Source organism: Mastomys coucha, unplaced genomic scaffold, assembly GCF_008632895.1.
Source record: "Mastomys coucha isolate ucsf_1 unplaced genomic scaffold, UCSF_Mcou_1 pScaffold11, whole genome shotgun sequence".
In the NCBI taxonomy this organism is placed as follows: domain Eukaryota; kingdom Metazoa; phylum Chordata; class Mammalia; order Rodentia; family Muridae; genus Mastomys; species Mastomys coucha.
In genome coordinates, this window is record NW_022196893.1 from 32,958,990 (window position 1) to 32,973,850 (window position 14,861).

The following is a 14,861-nucleotide window of genomic DNA, read 5'->3' on the forward strand; positions in this document are numbered from 1 at the left end:
AAGAAGGAATGAAATGTCCACCTTTTGGTCTTCTTTCTTCTTGAGTTCCTTGTGTAATGTGGGTTGATTTTGGCAGGGAAAAATGGTTTTGAAGATGATCAAGTTTCCTAGCACCTGCCTTGGATTCTCTAGTATGAGCCTCTGGAGCTAGTGGCCAGCAGAGGGCAGCAAATGCCTTCAGTTGGCCTTCCTGAACAGCTCTCCCAGGGAAAAGCAGGGAAGACAAAGGAGGTGTCTGGAGTTGCCCCAAATGTCAGCCCTTTGGGAACTGAAGCTGTCCACAGATGCCTGTGCCCACTTGTCATTCACCTTGGATGAGAGTGCAGTAGTGAGTTTCTGTCCCTATCTGTCCTCACTGTAATAATAACAAAGCAGATGCATCTATCAAAGCAACACGAAGGGTTTCTTATGCAGCACCTACGGAGGGCCAAGTCAGGCTAGCTAAGTGTGTCCAGTACACTGTGGCATAAACCTGATCTCCACAAACTCTCTGAGGTTGGAAATAGGTCTCCAGCCTACCCACAAGACAAGTGGCTCATTACTGTTCAAGGACAGGCAAGCTTGTGTCCCTGTGTAGGAGTTTAACCTCCAGGACCTTGGGTTTGCTTCTGTTGATGGAAGTAAGAGAGGAGCTCATGCCCCTCGCACAATGATGGGCCACGTATATCACAACCAATTACTAGCATAATAGTTACTAACAATCACTAACTAAACACTACTAACTGTTTAAGTCTGTGACATTATTATTATTATTATTATTATTATTATTATTATTATTATTATTATTATTTTGGTCTTCCTGATGTTAGCTTCAATCACCTTTCTTGTTTTCTTTAGATTACTTGAATATTTGAAAATATTCTTTTAGGGGTTGGTGAGATGACTCAGTGGCTTGCTATAAAGGTGGGTGATCTCAGTTTGATCCCCAGAACCCAAGTCCATATAAAAGTTGGGAGCCAAAACAGACTGCACAAGCTTGTCTTCTGACCTCCACAGTCATACCCCAACACACACACACACCATTATAATAAAGTAAAACTCAAAAATTGACTTAAAGTTATCTAGAGCTACAATGTACATAGAGCTAGACTATATATATGTATACATACACACCAGAGAGAGAGAGAGAAAGAGAGAGAGAGAGAGAGAGAGAGAGAGAGAGAGAGAGAGAGAGAGAGAGAGAGAGAGAGAGAGAGAGCTGTATGTAGTCTAGATTGACATGGGGGTGTTCATATAGCTTGGGCTAGCCTGGGCTAGCCTCAGACTTACTTCCTCAACCTCCTAAACACCAGTATTACAGGCATGTACCAGTATTCCTGGATAGAGTTAGGGCTTTATTACTTCCATCCCCATCTTTGTTATCTTACAGTTGTTATGGGTCATACTCCTGGGTCCATTACCACCTAATTCGAGGAGGCTGCTGTTTTGTTTTCAAAAGTTGTGCACTCCTCAAAGTCTATAAAGGAAGCAAGACACTCTCTTACATCTAGTTGGATACTTTGTATCCTTCATTCCTGCATTGCTACAGAAAGCAAGACTAGCTCTTACATCGGTTGGATACTTTGTATCCTTCACCCCTGCACTGCACATCTTCCCCCCCAACCCCATGTCACCTCCCTTTACTTTGAGGAGCTCAAGCCTGTGTCCACAAAGATTTGTAGGGAATTTCTCTCAGTTCTCACAAAGCATGCCTGTCTTTCTTTCTTCCTGCCTTTATTTCAGAAGGATGTGCTTGCTGGCTATGAAGTCTTGTATTTGCAGGGCCAGGATAAAGCTCAGTGGAAGAAGCTTTGCCAGGTCACACCAGGCTCTTTGTTCCAGCTCTGGTGCCTCACACATAGAAACATAACCAAACAAATAGGCGCCCGAAGTCCTTTCCTACCTGGCCCTTGGGAGTTGCAGCATGCTCTCCTCAGTCTTCTGTGCTTCCGATGAGAACTCTATGATTATTTGAATTATTGCCCTCATATGCAATGTGCTACTTTTTTCAGCCTAATATTTTCTGGTCTTTTTTTTTTTTTTCGTTATTCTTTCTAGTGAATAATGACTATTATTCTGTCTCCAGCACACTGACTCTTTCCTGTGTCCATTCCTCTCTGTTCCCACTTTTCAAATATCCTACTTTCCAGTTTTACAAAATCTGCTTGGTTTTGTTTCTATCATTTGTTCTCTATTGCTGAGAATCTCTCTTTCTCTCTCCTCCCCTCCCCTTTGTTTATTGAGGATTGAATCTAGGCCCTTGAATATACTGTGTACTCCACCACTGATCTATGTCTCATCTCCCTTTTAAGCTTTCTGTTTCTTGGAATGTCTAACTTCACATCTCCAAAGTCACTTAGGCTGTCCTTGAACTCAGTCTGTAACCCAGGGAGACCTGGGATTAAGTTTGTAATTATCCACCTCAGCCAGAGTGCTGAGATTATAGGTCTGAATTACAAGATCCAATTTACTCTCTTACTTGTTTCTAATGTGTGTCTCTTTACCTTATAGAGTGTGGTTACAGTAGTGTTTCATAGTCTCTGGGTGATGACCCCCTCAGGCATATCATTGGTGATTTGTATCTGTTGTCTATCCCTCCCTGTGAGAAGTGCTCATGTTTTCTTGACTTCCTGAACATTAAAATGACCCCCCACACACACACAGACAGAGGGAGAGAGGGAGAGAGATATAGATAGATAGATAGATAGGGAGAGAGAGAGAGAGAGAGAGAGAGAGAGAGAGAGAGAGAGAGAGAGAGAGAGAGAGAGAGAGAGAGAGATTGAGAGAGTTGGTACTGTGGTTGACTCAGTGTCCTGATACTGGGAATGTTCAAATTTGGTTTGGTTTGGTTTTAGTGGGGAATCAGCCCTGTCAGCAGTTTCAGGGTGCATGCTCCAGCCCTCCTGGAGGGGTGGTGGTGGCCAAAGCTCATTCACTTTCCCAAGTGTGTGCTGACTGCTTTGTGGCTATTCTGTGGTATCAGTCAGGGCTTTGCTAGAAATGTGGGCAGGGCATAGGCCTAACTTCAAATCTCCATGTCCTTGAAACATTGCTCTGGGTTTGCATGCCAGTGAAGTTCAAGGAGAGCCCAGCATGTGGGTGGACTCTCTCACACAGGCATTTCCTTTTCCAATTTTCCAGCTTGACCCCACCTACCCTTCTCAGGAACCCTTTTTTCCTGGTTCCTCATGCCAGAGCAACCAAACCTCTCAGGGTTTTCACCACAACCCTGCTACAAAGTCCTGCCCATCCCTGTAGGGCTGGGCCGTAATGCAAAGCCACAAGAGAGAACAGACCATGGACTTTGTTTCTGTATTTTCCAACCCTTAAGAGTCTCTTTCCTTTTGTATTTGGGTGGAAAGGCTTTTCATGAGGATCTTAGCTATCCAAACTGATACTTTTCCACTCCACAGCTGAGGCCCACCCCAAGGCCTCCAGGATGAAGAGAGAATAAAGACTTGGTTGCTTCTTGAATTCTTGCCTCTGCCATGATCTGCCCGGTTCTGTTTACTTTTCAGAAAACTCCAATAGTTGAATGTATGTGGCCTGTTAAACTTTATTGCATTATTATTTTTTAATAATACGTATCTGTATTATTGCATATCTGGGGATTGCATGCAGGGCTTTACTTGTGCAAAGATCAAACTCTGCCACCGAGTTACAACCTCAGCCACTGGGCTTGCTTTCCACAGGACCCTTCTGGCTGCTGTTTGTCAAAGCATGCCTGAGCACCAGTCCTCTCTGGAAGGCAGCAACAGGGGACAGTGTTGGCAATTTCTGGAGGCAAAACTAAAGTTTTCAAGGGCTAAAATGTTGCTTATTTTATAGTACTTATCTTTCTTAACTCTTCACTCTTCTGAGGCCAGAAACAGCTGGCTTCAAGAGACTAACACCTACTGTTTATCAGCAATTAAAGTAAAGGATTTATGGCTAGGGCTCCTTTCTCTGGCCAGGTGAGAGACTAAGAGCTCTTTAACTCTTTTTGAATTAGAGTGAAAAGGAAGAAAGGGAGAATTCAAGCACACACACACACACACACACACACACACACACACACACCCTGACCAGGCCCAACCACTTGTCTTATCAACTCCACAGTGTTCATGCATATTCACATAATATACACATATGTATATACATACATGTAGACAAACAGATATATACGTTTATACATTTGGTAGATGGGGCTGAGCCCCCGATGCCACATTTTATTCCTTCTCCCTGACAATCTATACCTTCTTAGACATAAGTTCTTTATAAAATTACCTCATAGATAAAACGTTACACAAAAGGGGAGTTATAGAAGGATCCTGACAGTAAGTTCAAAGCAGTGTTTCATTCTATAAACTCATTTTTAGTTTGAAGCAACAGTTTCACATAGCCTTACTTTATCATAGTGCACACCTGTGGCCTCATCCTTGGACTTGACCTAGAATGAATGTTTTTCCTTGATTACAAATTTGCCCGAAGTCCTTTTCTCTTTTTAGTGTAATTTATGAAAGCTCATTGTACTCTTTATTATGCACCCTTTACTTACTATCCTATGAGGAGGGGGCACATTCTATTCTTGATTTTAACTTTATTATATCTTTCTGGCAAAACACCTAAAACTATTTCTTAAAACTTTCTAAAATTGTTCGATTCAAACCAGGAATTCTATAAAAATTATTAATTCATGTAAACAGCATTAATTCATGAAAGTTCATCTTTTTGTTGATCTGCAGAAAATGTGTCCAGTAGGATGGGCTGAATCATTCGGCTATATAATAGTGATAGGAAAAGAAGGCACATTAGCTGCAAGAAGCAATCCTAAGATGAAGTCTGTTGGGACCTTGTCTCTCAGAGCTCACTCTTTGTAAACCATGAGAAAACAGTGGGCCACCTTCAGGAAAGTCACCTGCTAGCCTTAGCCTCTCCTACATAACATCTGTTTGAACACAGATGCAAGGAAGGCAGAGGAAATATGGACCGGTTAGGAGTTGGTTCCAGTCATCTAGGCAAGAGATAACAATTTGGGTGTCAGTGCCAGCCATGGAAGTGGTGGGAAACAGCTGATTTGTGGATTTTATTTGATGGCTAAGATGGCAAGATTTTCTGATGGAGTGGATATGGGTATGGGAGAGAAAGAAGTTAATGATGGCTGAAAAGATTTGTGCATAGTCACTAAATGCCACACTGCTTGATACAGCAGACATCTGCTGCTGTAGACACTATCTATGCTGTGGGAACCTAGCACTGGAGAAGCTGAACAAGAAAGAGCCTTTGAGAGAACAAAGGGAAATAAACCTCTACATTCCTGCGGTCCATTAATGTTTATTGAGATGCCTGTTGGCAAAGCTTGATGTTGTGCCAACTAGCACAAATAAAGAGGTTCCAGATGCATTTTGGGAGAGCGTGTAGAGATCAGTTTGGAGCTGGGGCAATAAATTGGTCACTGATATGAGGGGTGCTGGTGTGGCTGAGAGGGACACCAAAGCCTCCTGGGGCCTTTCTATGTGGCTGCCCCTGAGGGATGCATGTGACTTTGCATGTAGAGATGAGATGGAAATTCAGGGGCCCCTGAAACAGTGGGCAGGGGCTGGTAAGTCTTAAGTCTGAGTAGGGTGACATGCTTCTGGTTGTTAGCTGGAGTCTGGGAAGACTGGATGTGTGAAGAAGCAAGGCATGCTCCTGCCTCAGAAGAACTATGCTGGGCATGGCTGAGATCTGGACCCTGGCAGCTGTACCAGGCTGCTGGCTGGGTCCCATGCTGATGGACTTCCCTCTCTCTACTTGCTGCTATGTCTTGACCTCTAATGACATTCTGCCCAGCTCCAGGCAGGTCCCCCTACCTACCATGTTCTATATAACCTTTAGGCTTTTGCACTTTTGCACAAACTGGCTTCTCTTGGAACTCTTTGTCTCACTTAGATGGCCCAGTCACCAGTCTTTGCATCTATCTCTGCTGGGTACCACATCCTTCAGGAAGCTAGCACTGCCCAAGCCTATGCTGGCCTTCTCTATACACAGTGGCATCGGTGCTGGCCTTAGCACAGCATTCAGCCTCTCATGTCCCCGTTATATATCTATCCTTCTCTGAAGGTTAGACCAGAAGCTCCTTGAGGATAAGAACCAAGTTTTATTACCAATTATTTGCCTGGCATCACGCCTGGCATGTAATAGGCACCGGACAGGTGTCTATTAAGTGAATTAACTAAAAATGGAAGGTTGGAAGTAGGGTGCACTGAGGGAGTGGCTGGGAGTGGTGGTATTATGACAGATGCCACAGGACCAGAATGCCATCTTAAGGAGCTTGGGCTGCTTTCCGAAAGGCAATGGGAAGCCCTGGAAGGCTTGAAGCAGGGGAGACATGGTTAGATTTCTGTGTGAGAAAGACTTCTCTAGTAGCATTATGCTGAGTAAGTTGGATGAAGACAAGAGTGGGGACAGACAAGAGTGGGGACAGACAAGAGTGGGGACAGACAGACAGACAAAGATATTATTACGATGATCTCAGAGGGCCTGTTGGTGGGGTGGGAAAATATGGGTTGGGTTCAGTGTGCTTGGGATGAGGACACTCTGACCTGGAGAAGAGTGTGGGAATAGGTATTCTCTTTTAGGGCCTCGAGTCTGTGTCATCTCTGCCTTACAGAATTGTGAGTCCCTTCCTAAAAAGTCCAAGCTCCTTAAGATTGGCCCCAGGATACCAACCCCTTCCCTTGTCACACTCTCATTAGGGTGAACTAGTGGGTTTCATTTGGCCACCTCCTCAGTGTGATCCGGATGGACAGGCGCAGTCCTTGTGAATTTAGCTTGGCAACTTTATTGAAAACCCAGAAATACAAAGAATAGTACAAACAGGCCCCACCCACCCCCAGAGTCCCAGAGTTCGCAGACACAACCCTGCTGCAATCACAGGGCACAGAGTTGGGCCTCATATCACCACAAGAACAAGGCACACAGAGCTGAAGAGAACACCTCTCTGTCTGAACTCCACCTACTTGGCAGACCCATATACCGCAGACAAACCAACAACCATAAGAGAAGTGGACCAGATGAGCCACTGGGAGGAGAACCATCACTAGATATCCCTGGGGCCACCAAAGACTGTGTGTCCTTTGGAGTCAGGGGAGGGATTATGAAGCATCTTCTGCCAGGGAAGGGAAGAAGGAGGAACAAGATGGGCTAAGGATGCCTACAGGCCCCAGGGGTCTGTATGCATGATGGCTCCGAATGACCCCTCTTTCCCTGGGGGCACTACTTTCTTTAGTAGTGCTGAAAATATATTTACTATGGCTGGAACCTAAGGAGGGTTCCAAGGAAAGGAATTGGGGAGAAGCTGGTGCCGCTGGGGCTGGGGCTGGGGCTGGTATGTCTACCCAAGAAAGAATCCTTCAGGAGGCCATGGGCTAGGTTTGTGCACTGGCAGAAAGAGTGGCTGGAGATCCCTCAGGACCAGAGTCTATGCACCTCAGAGGATAGGAGCAGGGGACGATCAGCTGGTTCTTCTCCAGGCAGTGGCCCCCTGGGGCTAGGTGCTCAGTACCTGGTCCTGCGGGAGGTGGTGCTAGATGAGAAGCGGACGCTGGAGCTCCTGTTACCACGACCACCACTGCAGCTGCTGAAGCCTCCTTCGGTGGGCAGTGCACAGGGGATGCTGGGAGCGCAGGCATCACCCACCAGCACTGAGCCTCCTCTGGTCCCAGAGCTCAGCAGGTCCCCACCAGCCCTCAGGCTTGAGGAAGCCAGAACCCCTCCAGTGGCACGGATGCCACTGCTGCTAGAGAAGGCGACTCCACCACTGTGGGAAAGGCTGGATCCAGAAACCAACTCAGGCCCGCACAGCACACCTCCACGAGAGCTGCTCACAGCTGTGGAGAGGAAAGGAATGTTGACTCTAGGACTCACCAACCACCAGCTGAGTGGCCCAAAGACCAAGACTACATGGAAAGCAGACACCCAGATGGAAGTAGATGGATGCTGTTGTATCCCTGGGTGTTTGTCCATGCCCACAGATTGGCTGCCATTAATGTGTGCACATGTATACAAACTACTATTTATCTGTGTCCCACATTGGGTGGCTTATGAGAGGCCAAACATCCAAACACTGGAGCAGTGACCCTCATAGAACCATATGATGGTTCCTCTGTCATTATATTGTTCCCATGTATCTATCAGAAAGAAATCCAGCCAGCACCAGTTCCTGACCAGCCATTTCTGCCCCACTGATGGGTTTGCTCTGTAGCCCAACTGCTACATTAGACACAGCCCTCTTGTCAGGACTGGACTCTAGCCCTGGCCTGTGTGCTTTACATTATTTCTGTTGTTGCACCAGAGTCCTTGTCACCCCTGTGACCTTGGGCTTGACCTTCCTCTGCCTTCCAGCAGATCATGGCTCTTCTCTGTGGGTACAGCTGGTATCCTTTCAGCATTTGCGTGACATTGGCTAGCACTCTCCTTCTCAAGAAGACTGGAGTTCCACAGAGTGGAGGCTCACCTTGCTCTACAGTGATGGTTGGTCATGCTTGCTTTGGGGTCAGTCTATACTCTTAGAAGAAGCAGCGGGTTGAAGGAGGGGGTACTTCCATTTAGCATTGCCCTATCCCTGTCACCCAGATTTGAGTCACCTCTGTGACACAGCCTTTCTATTACTTCTGAGTCTTTGTGATGGTGGCCTGGAATACCACTGAAAGCCAAAAGCCTCTTTCCAGAAACCTACCTTGAGAGTCCCACAAACCATTGTCTGCTTTTTGTTCTAGGAACCTCTGCTGAGGGCACACTTGCAGTCCAGGGACACTGATGGCCCTGCTTCCCTGACTGTCTTGGCCAGACCAGTTATCTTGGGAGCTTCTTGACTCTCACAGGTGCCAAAAGGAATTTGAAGGGGGTCGGGGGAGAAGAAATGAGTTGAGAAAAGGATACTTACATATGTTTACTGGCCCAACACCTTCGCAGATCCTTGATAGAGGGAAAGAGACAAATGAATTCCTATGAGCTATGAACCTGCTTGCTGTCAGGGGAGTTCCTGTCTGGGTAGACCAGAAACTGGTGGGTCTTACCCCCAACTGTTAGCACATTTTGAAATACGCCATATATCTAGCTAGACACAGCCTCTAAATTGTTGAACTAAACTATCTGACTGCCTATTTTAACAAATTAATCAGCCAGGCAAAATGCCTATGACCTGGTGCAGCTTGTCTGTAATTGCATTTGACAGCACCTTCTAAAACCCTGCCGAGATTATGTTTTTGGAAGATACATTGTTTTCCCCAGAGACTGCTCATTCCAGGATTCTTCACCTGGTTCCATCCCCTTATTTGGTTAACCTATCTAGAAGTCTGACCTCACTTCTTCCTGGTCTCACCGAATTTCCTCGCCCTCCAGCAGCCTCCTATAGGTGACAATCTCGATGTCCAGGGCCAGCTTGACATTCATGAGGTCCTGGTATTCCCGCAGCTGCCTGGCCATGTCCTGCTTGGCCTGCTGAAGGGCACCCTCCAGATCAGCCAGCTTGCACTTGGCATCATTGAGGGCTGCTTCACCCTGCTGCTCTGCCTCAGCCACGGCAGCCTCCAGCTTGGCACACTGCAGAGAATGGAGTTTGTATGTGAGCTTTGCTAGGGACTCAGGGATCCCCAAGTGGGGTTGGAAACCCCGTCCTAACCGATGGTGTGAAACCTGGTGCCAGGCCTGGGTTGCAGCTCTCCATGGCTGCCTTTCCAGGGATAGTGATTGTGGTTGGCAAGAGGCAGAGTGTGCCAGAGTGTTGCCGTTCCCCATTCTCCATACCCATCGGGTTTCCATTGCCTTGAGACCCGAGGAATCCAGACTCTTCCATTCTTTCTGCCTCCCCTACTTAGACAACCAGCCCCAGGCCTTCCTTCTAGTCTATATTCCTGTCCCCCAGGAAGTTTTATGGCCAGCCCTTGGATTTGTGTCCAGGTCTTGCTAGGTCCTTTACCTTCACCAAAACCAGGGCCCTGCCTCTCTCTGTCCACAGCTTTCTCCTCTTTTTCCCACCTGAGCCTTGGTGTGCTCGATCTCTGCTTTCAGCCTCTGGATCAGCCGGGTCAGCTCATTGATCTCATCCCGTGTATTACGTAGATTGTCACAATGCTGGCCAGCAGTCACCCGCATCTCCTCATACTGGGGGTGAGGGGCAGAGTGCAGTGTTTTGACCTCACACAGTCTGAGATGAAGACCTCAGACCAAAGTCTTCACCCCAGGGCACCTGTACCCCTTCCCCAGTCTCCCATTGCTCACCTTGGTCTGGTACCAGGATTCCACATCTGCACGACTCCTCCTCGCCACCTCCTCATACTGCGCCTTGACTTCTGCTATGATCCCATCCAGGTTCAGGTCCCGGCTGTTGTCCATCTTCACGATGACAGATGTCTCTGAGATATGTGACTGCAGCAACTGGAGTTCCTGTATTGGAGAAGCAGCAGGGCAGAGAAGCTCAGTGGTCCATCAGCTTTGACTCTGCCACCGCGTCCCCTGTGAATCAGGGACAGGGAGCATTGCTTCTTGCTTTATGACTGTGGGAGACCCCATTCCTGCCCGGCCTGGGGCTCAGAAAAAGGCATGCTTGGGAAGCAATTGAGTCTGACTTTAGAACCCTTGCCATAAGCTCAGACCGTACCTCCAGTACCTGCTTTGGCTTAGGTGACTATCAGAACTAGGGGTGCCTCAGGTGAGCAGACTGACAGCTGCTTAAATTCACACTTGTCTAACCACAAAGTGGGCTGGTCGTAGTTCACTGAGAAGTAATGATATTTTAAAACACAGTAGAGCCTAGAGATTCCTAGATCCAGAATCTTCAGAGAACCAAGGTCTCCACCCTGGTGAGACCTTCCCCTACATCTCTGGCTCAGACTAAGTAGGTTGCTTGGAAGCAAACGACAGTGGTTTGGTTAGTAAAATCAGATGCATTTCCTTTCTTCTTTCAAATCACTTTGCCTGGCATTCCCACACTCAGTCTTAAGGATTGGACCATGGATGATGGGAGTTCATGGTCAGCCCTAATATGGCTGTGGAGACGCCTACTTCCCTGGCCCTCCTCACCTCCAGACACGGTGACAGAGAGCACAAAGGCCTGAGTGGGGGTGGAACTAGATGCTCGAAACCAGTATCTGGAAACCCGAAGGCCTGACTCAGCCCCGAGGGCATGCAGGCTGAGGAGCAGTCATAAGAGCCTCACCTCCTGGTACAGAGCCTTCAGGAATTCAATTTCCTGGATCAGAGCATCCACATTGGCTTCCAGATCAGATTTGTTCAGGAAAGCTGCATCTACATCCTGCATAAAAAGGAGAGGGATGAGCTCACAGCCTATGCTGTTCAGCCTTCCAAACTAGGAGGGGGTCCAGAGATGTGCAAGGAGGAACCATCAATTCCTACCGGGTCTCTCCCTATTGCAGTGTGGAAGCTCACACAGGGGTTGCTGGGCCTTATCCATGGCTTATTTAAAAGCAAAAAAGAGGCCATAGAGATGACTGGGGGCCAGGGTTAGGGGTAAAGTGCTTGCCTTCAAGCCTAAAGACCTGACTGAGTTCAATCCTTGGGTCCCACACAGTGGAAGGAGAGAACTAATTCTCTCAAGTTGTCCACACATGGACCAGCGTATACATGTGCCTTTCCTGAGCAAACCAAATAAATGGAATGATTTTTACAGGTTAAAGTAAAGAAAGCCTTGATCATTCAAGAAATAGAAGAGTCCATCGTTTTCAAACTCACAGTACCCAAACTCAAATAATCTGTGTTCCTGCCAGATCTTTGAAGGGAGCTTGGGATCTTTGTTGTTCTGCAGTTTGGATGAGCAGTTTTAGTCACTGCAGGGCTACCTGGGAAGTTTCTGGGGCTGGAGCTGTGGCTCTGGAGAACATGTGCTCCCATGTAGAATTTCCCCTCACTGCATCCACTTACCTTCTTCAGCGCTACAAACTCGTTCTCGGCATTGGCCCGGAATACCACCTCCTCTTCATACCTGGGAGCATGGAGATGAAGCAGGTAAGCCCTCTCTCCCACTACCCCCAAGCCCTCACTAATCCTGCAACATGATCCTGGTTTATTGAGGGACATGGTTCTCTGTTGCCACTCACAGGTTAGCATATTTTAGTCCCACCTCTAAAACTTTCTCTAAGCTGGTGGCCCACAAAGTCCCTTACTTTCTCACCTTGAATTTAGGGTCTGAAATCTGGACCATTACTACACTTCTCTGTGAGAGACAGCTCAGGGTCCTTGCAACTGAGCACAGAGGAAGTAGGACACAGCCCAGTGATGCACGTAGGCGCTCCTTCCAGAATTAAAGACATCTCTTCCAGAGTCAACTCATTCATCCCCACTGGTAGTATTAAGGACAAGTCCCCCACTTCCTCAGTACCCACAGAGGGTCTCCTCCTCCCACTTCCCACACCGCTGTTCCCCACACATCCTGGAGCTGGGTTTTGTAGCCAACAACTATCTAACCCTCATTCATGCAGCTGTTCTTATTTGCATTGGGGTGCATATGGAGCACAGGCGCATGTGGGGCACAGGTGCATATGGAGCACAGGTGCATGTGGGGCACAGGTGTGGGCAGCTCAGGAGCACGCACTTCTTCTTGAAGCCCTCAAGGATGTCCTGCAGGTGGTTCCTCTCTGCCTGTAGCCGAGCCTGGTCACTGCTTAGTACATCCAGCTGCCTCCGCAGGCTGCTGATATAGTTATCGAAGAGAGGCTCCAGGTTGCTCCGGGCACATTTCTGGTCTTGGAGGAAGCTCCACTTGGTCTCTAGGAGTTTATTCTGTTGCTCCAGAAACCTCACCTAGGTATGAGAAGCAAAGGAAAGACATGAAGGTGCTTGGTAGTGCACAGGCACAGGGCAGGTCTTCAGATGGCCAGCGAAGACTCTGTGCCATGTTATTGCTGTTCTTCCTTCTGCTGGCTTACATTATACTTCTAACTCACCAGAAGTCAGTAGGGTGTGTCTGTGACCCTCTCCCCACACCCAGCTACTTAATGAAGACATTTAGTAATAAAGACATCTCAGTGTCCTTTCACACCTGAGCGAGGTGTCAGCCAGTCCTGAGGGAGTACGAAACACGAGGCTTTTGCTGGGTTTGCCTGCACTTGGGAATAGAAACCAGCCATCCTCAGCAGAGTACACAGAGCGACGACACTACGTTGGGGGTCACCGTGGTACTAGGAGGTGGCTGCCTGGGACTGCACACCATGGTCAGCCTCCCTAATATTCTATCAGCTGAGCTCCTTGGTTCAAGAGTAAAATGAGGTCACAGAGGTTCTCTCCCATCTCCTGACAGAAACCAAGCCTGGTATCTGCTTTTGGATTTTATTTCTATCTATAGCTATTGATAATCATCTGTGTTTCCCTCAGTCCTGACTAGGTCTACATAGCCTATGTTAGGTGTATTAATTCTTTGCTTTTTATGTAAACATCACTCACTCCTTTCTCTACTTTCCTGCGTCTGAACAGGCGAGGCCATCAGACTCATACTATGAAAATCTCCTCCAGGCCACTGTGCTTTTAAAGAATGAAGTATTTGAAGTATGATCTAATTAGATACTCAGCTGAAAGCCCCCACCTGTGTGGGGAACATGTTTAAGTAACTGAGAAATAGGGCTTGGTTTGTCCAAATGCCCTTATGTTTAGCTGGATGGTCTTTCTTTTTTTCCAGAAATTGTGGCCAGCATCTTAGTTTGTCTCATGATGCAGCAGTTCCTCTGGTTTGTCTATTCTTAGCGCAGAACAGTCTAGAAGCCATTCATCCTTCTATGCCCTTGCCAGATGCCTTAAGTGGTTGGGGTCAAAAGCAATGGCTCAGACTGGACCAGCTCTTTTGAAGGGAAGAACATCCCAGAACCCCTTAACTCTCAGTGCCTGTTCCAGAGGTTAGGCCTGCCCATACCTTATCAATGAAGCCTGCCCATACCTTATCAATGAAGGAGGCGAATTTGTTGTTGAGGGTCTTGATCTGCTCCTTTTCATCTTTCTTCACCCTCTGGGCATTGGGGTCAATCTCCAGGTTGAGGGGTGTCAGCAGGCTCTGGTTAACAGTCACGGGTGTGATAGCGGGGGCTGATGGGCCTCCAATTCCTCCAATTCTGTAGCCAAAGCCAGGGCCACCAAAGCCAGGGCCACCGAAACCAGGGCCTCCGAAACCATAGCCAAGGCAGCCACCAGCTCCAAACCCCAGGCCAACACCACTGCCGGCCCTAAAGCCCAGACCAATGCCACTCCCGTCACCAGAGCTAAAGGCCATCCCATTGCCAGCTCCAAAGCCAACTCCACAGCGGATGGGACGAGAGCATCCAACTGCTATCCGGGGTGAGGATGGTCCAAAGGTGATGACACTCCGACTACCAAAACCACCCAAGCCCCGGAAGCCAGGCCCACTCCTGCAGGAGACAGAGCTGGCCCGGAAGCGGTTCAGATGCTGAGGGACCACTGCTGAGCAAGAACTGAAGCTCCCCACCCGATGGCCAGAGCTGACTCTGTAGGAGCGGCAAGACATGGTGGCTTTGTAGATGGCAGCTGAGGAGCAATGTGGAGCAGGGTGAGCTGGAGCTAGGAGTCTCTGTGAGACTAGTGGATCCTCTCACCTCTTTTATGTGTGTGTGGACATGAGGATTGGCCTCATAAAAATGAAAAAAGCCATTTGAAGGCATTTATGAGCTTGGGTAGTTAGCAGAAACTCTTCACATCTATAACATCCTTCACAATGAACCAATTCAGACACACCTATTCTCATCAGGATGCGGGCTGGAGCAGGCAACCTATAAACATTAAAAACACATAAACACATAAATATTGAAGTCTTATTTTCCCCATAAGTCCACCGCAATTGCCATTATGGGGACATTAATTTGCTTTGCCTATAAATCCAAAGGCCCCCCCCCCACACACAC

The 14,861-nt window shown here is 47.7% G+C and overlaps 1 protein-coding gene across 3 annotated transcripts; it reads right to left on the reverse strand.

Annotated features, from left to right (window-relative positions):
* Positions 1-7,497: 7,497 nt before the first annotated feature.
* Positions 7,498-14,467, reverse strand: Krt84 (keratin 84). Of its 3 annotated transcripts, none has more exons than XM_031356358.1 (10): positions 14,262-14,467; positions 13,886-14,081; positions 12,551-12,759; positions 11,881-11,941; positions 11,159-11,254; positions 10,222-10,386; positions 9,979-10,104; positions 9,323-9,543; positions 8,885-8,916; positions 7,498-7,829 (listed from the first exon to the last, which is right to left on the reverse strand). In XM_031356358.1, the coding sequence occupies exons 1-10, from the start codon at positions 14,465-14,467 to the stop codon at positions 7,498-7,500; spliced, it is 1,644 nt and encodes a 547-aa protein (XP_031212218.1). The 3 variants fall into 3 exon arrangements, with proteins under 3 accessions (XP_031212218.1, XP_031212210.1, XP_031212203.1); XM_031356350.1 differs by having other exon boundaries at positions 13,886-14,106; positions 14,257-14,467; XM_031356343.1 differs by having other exon boundaries at positions 13,886-14,467.
* Between the last annotated feature and the right edge of the window lie 394 nt (positions 14,468-14,861).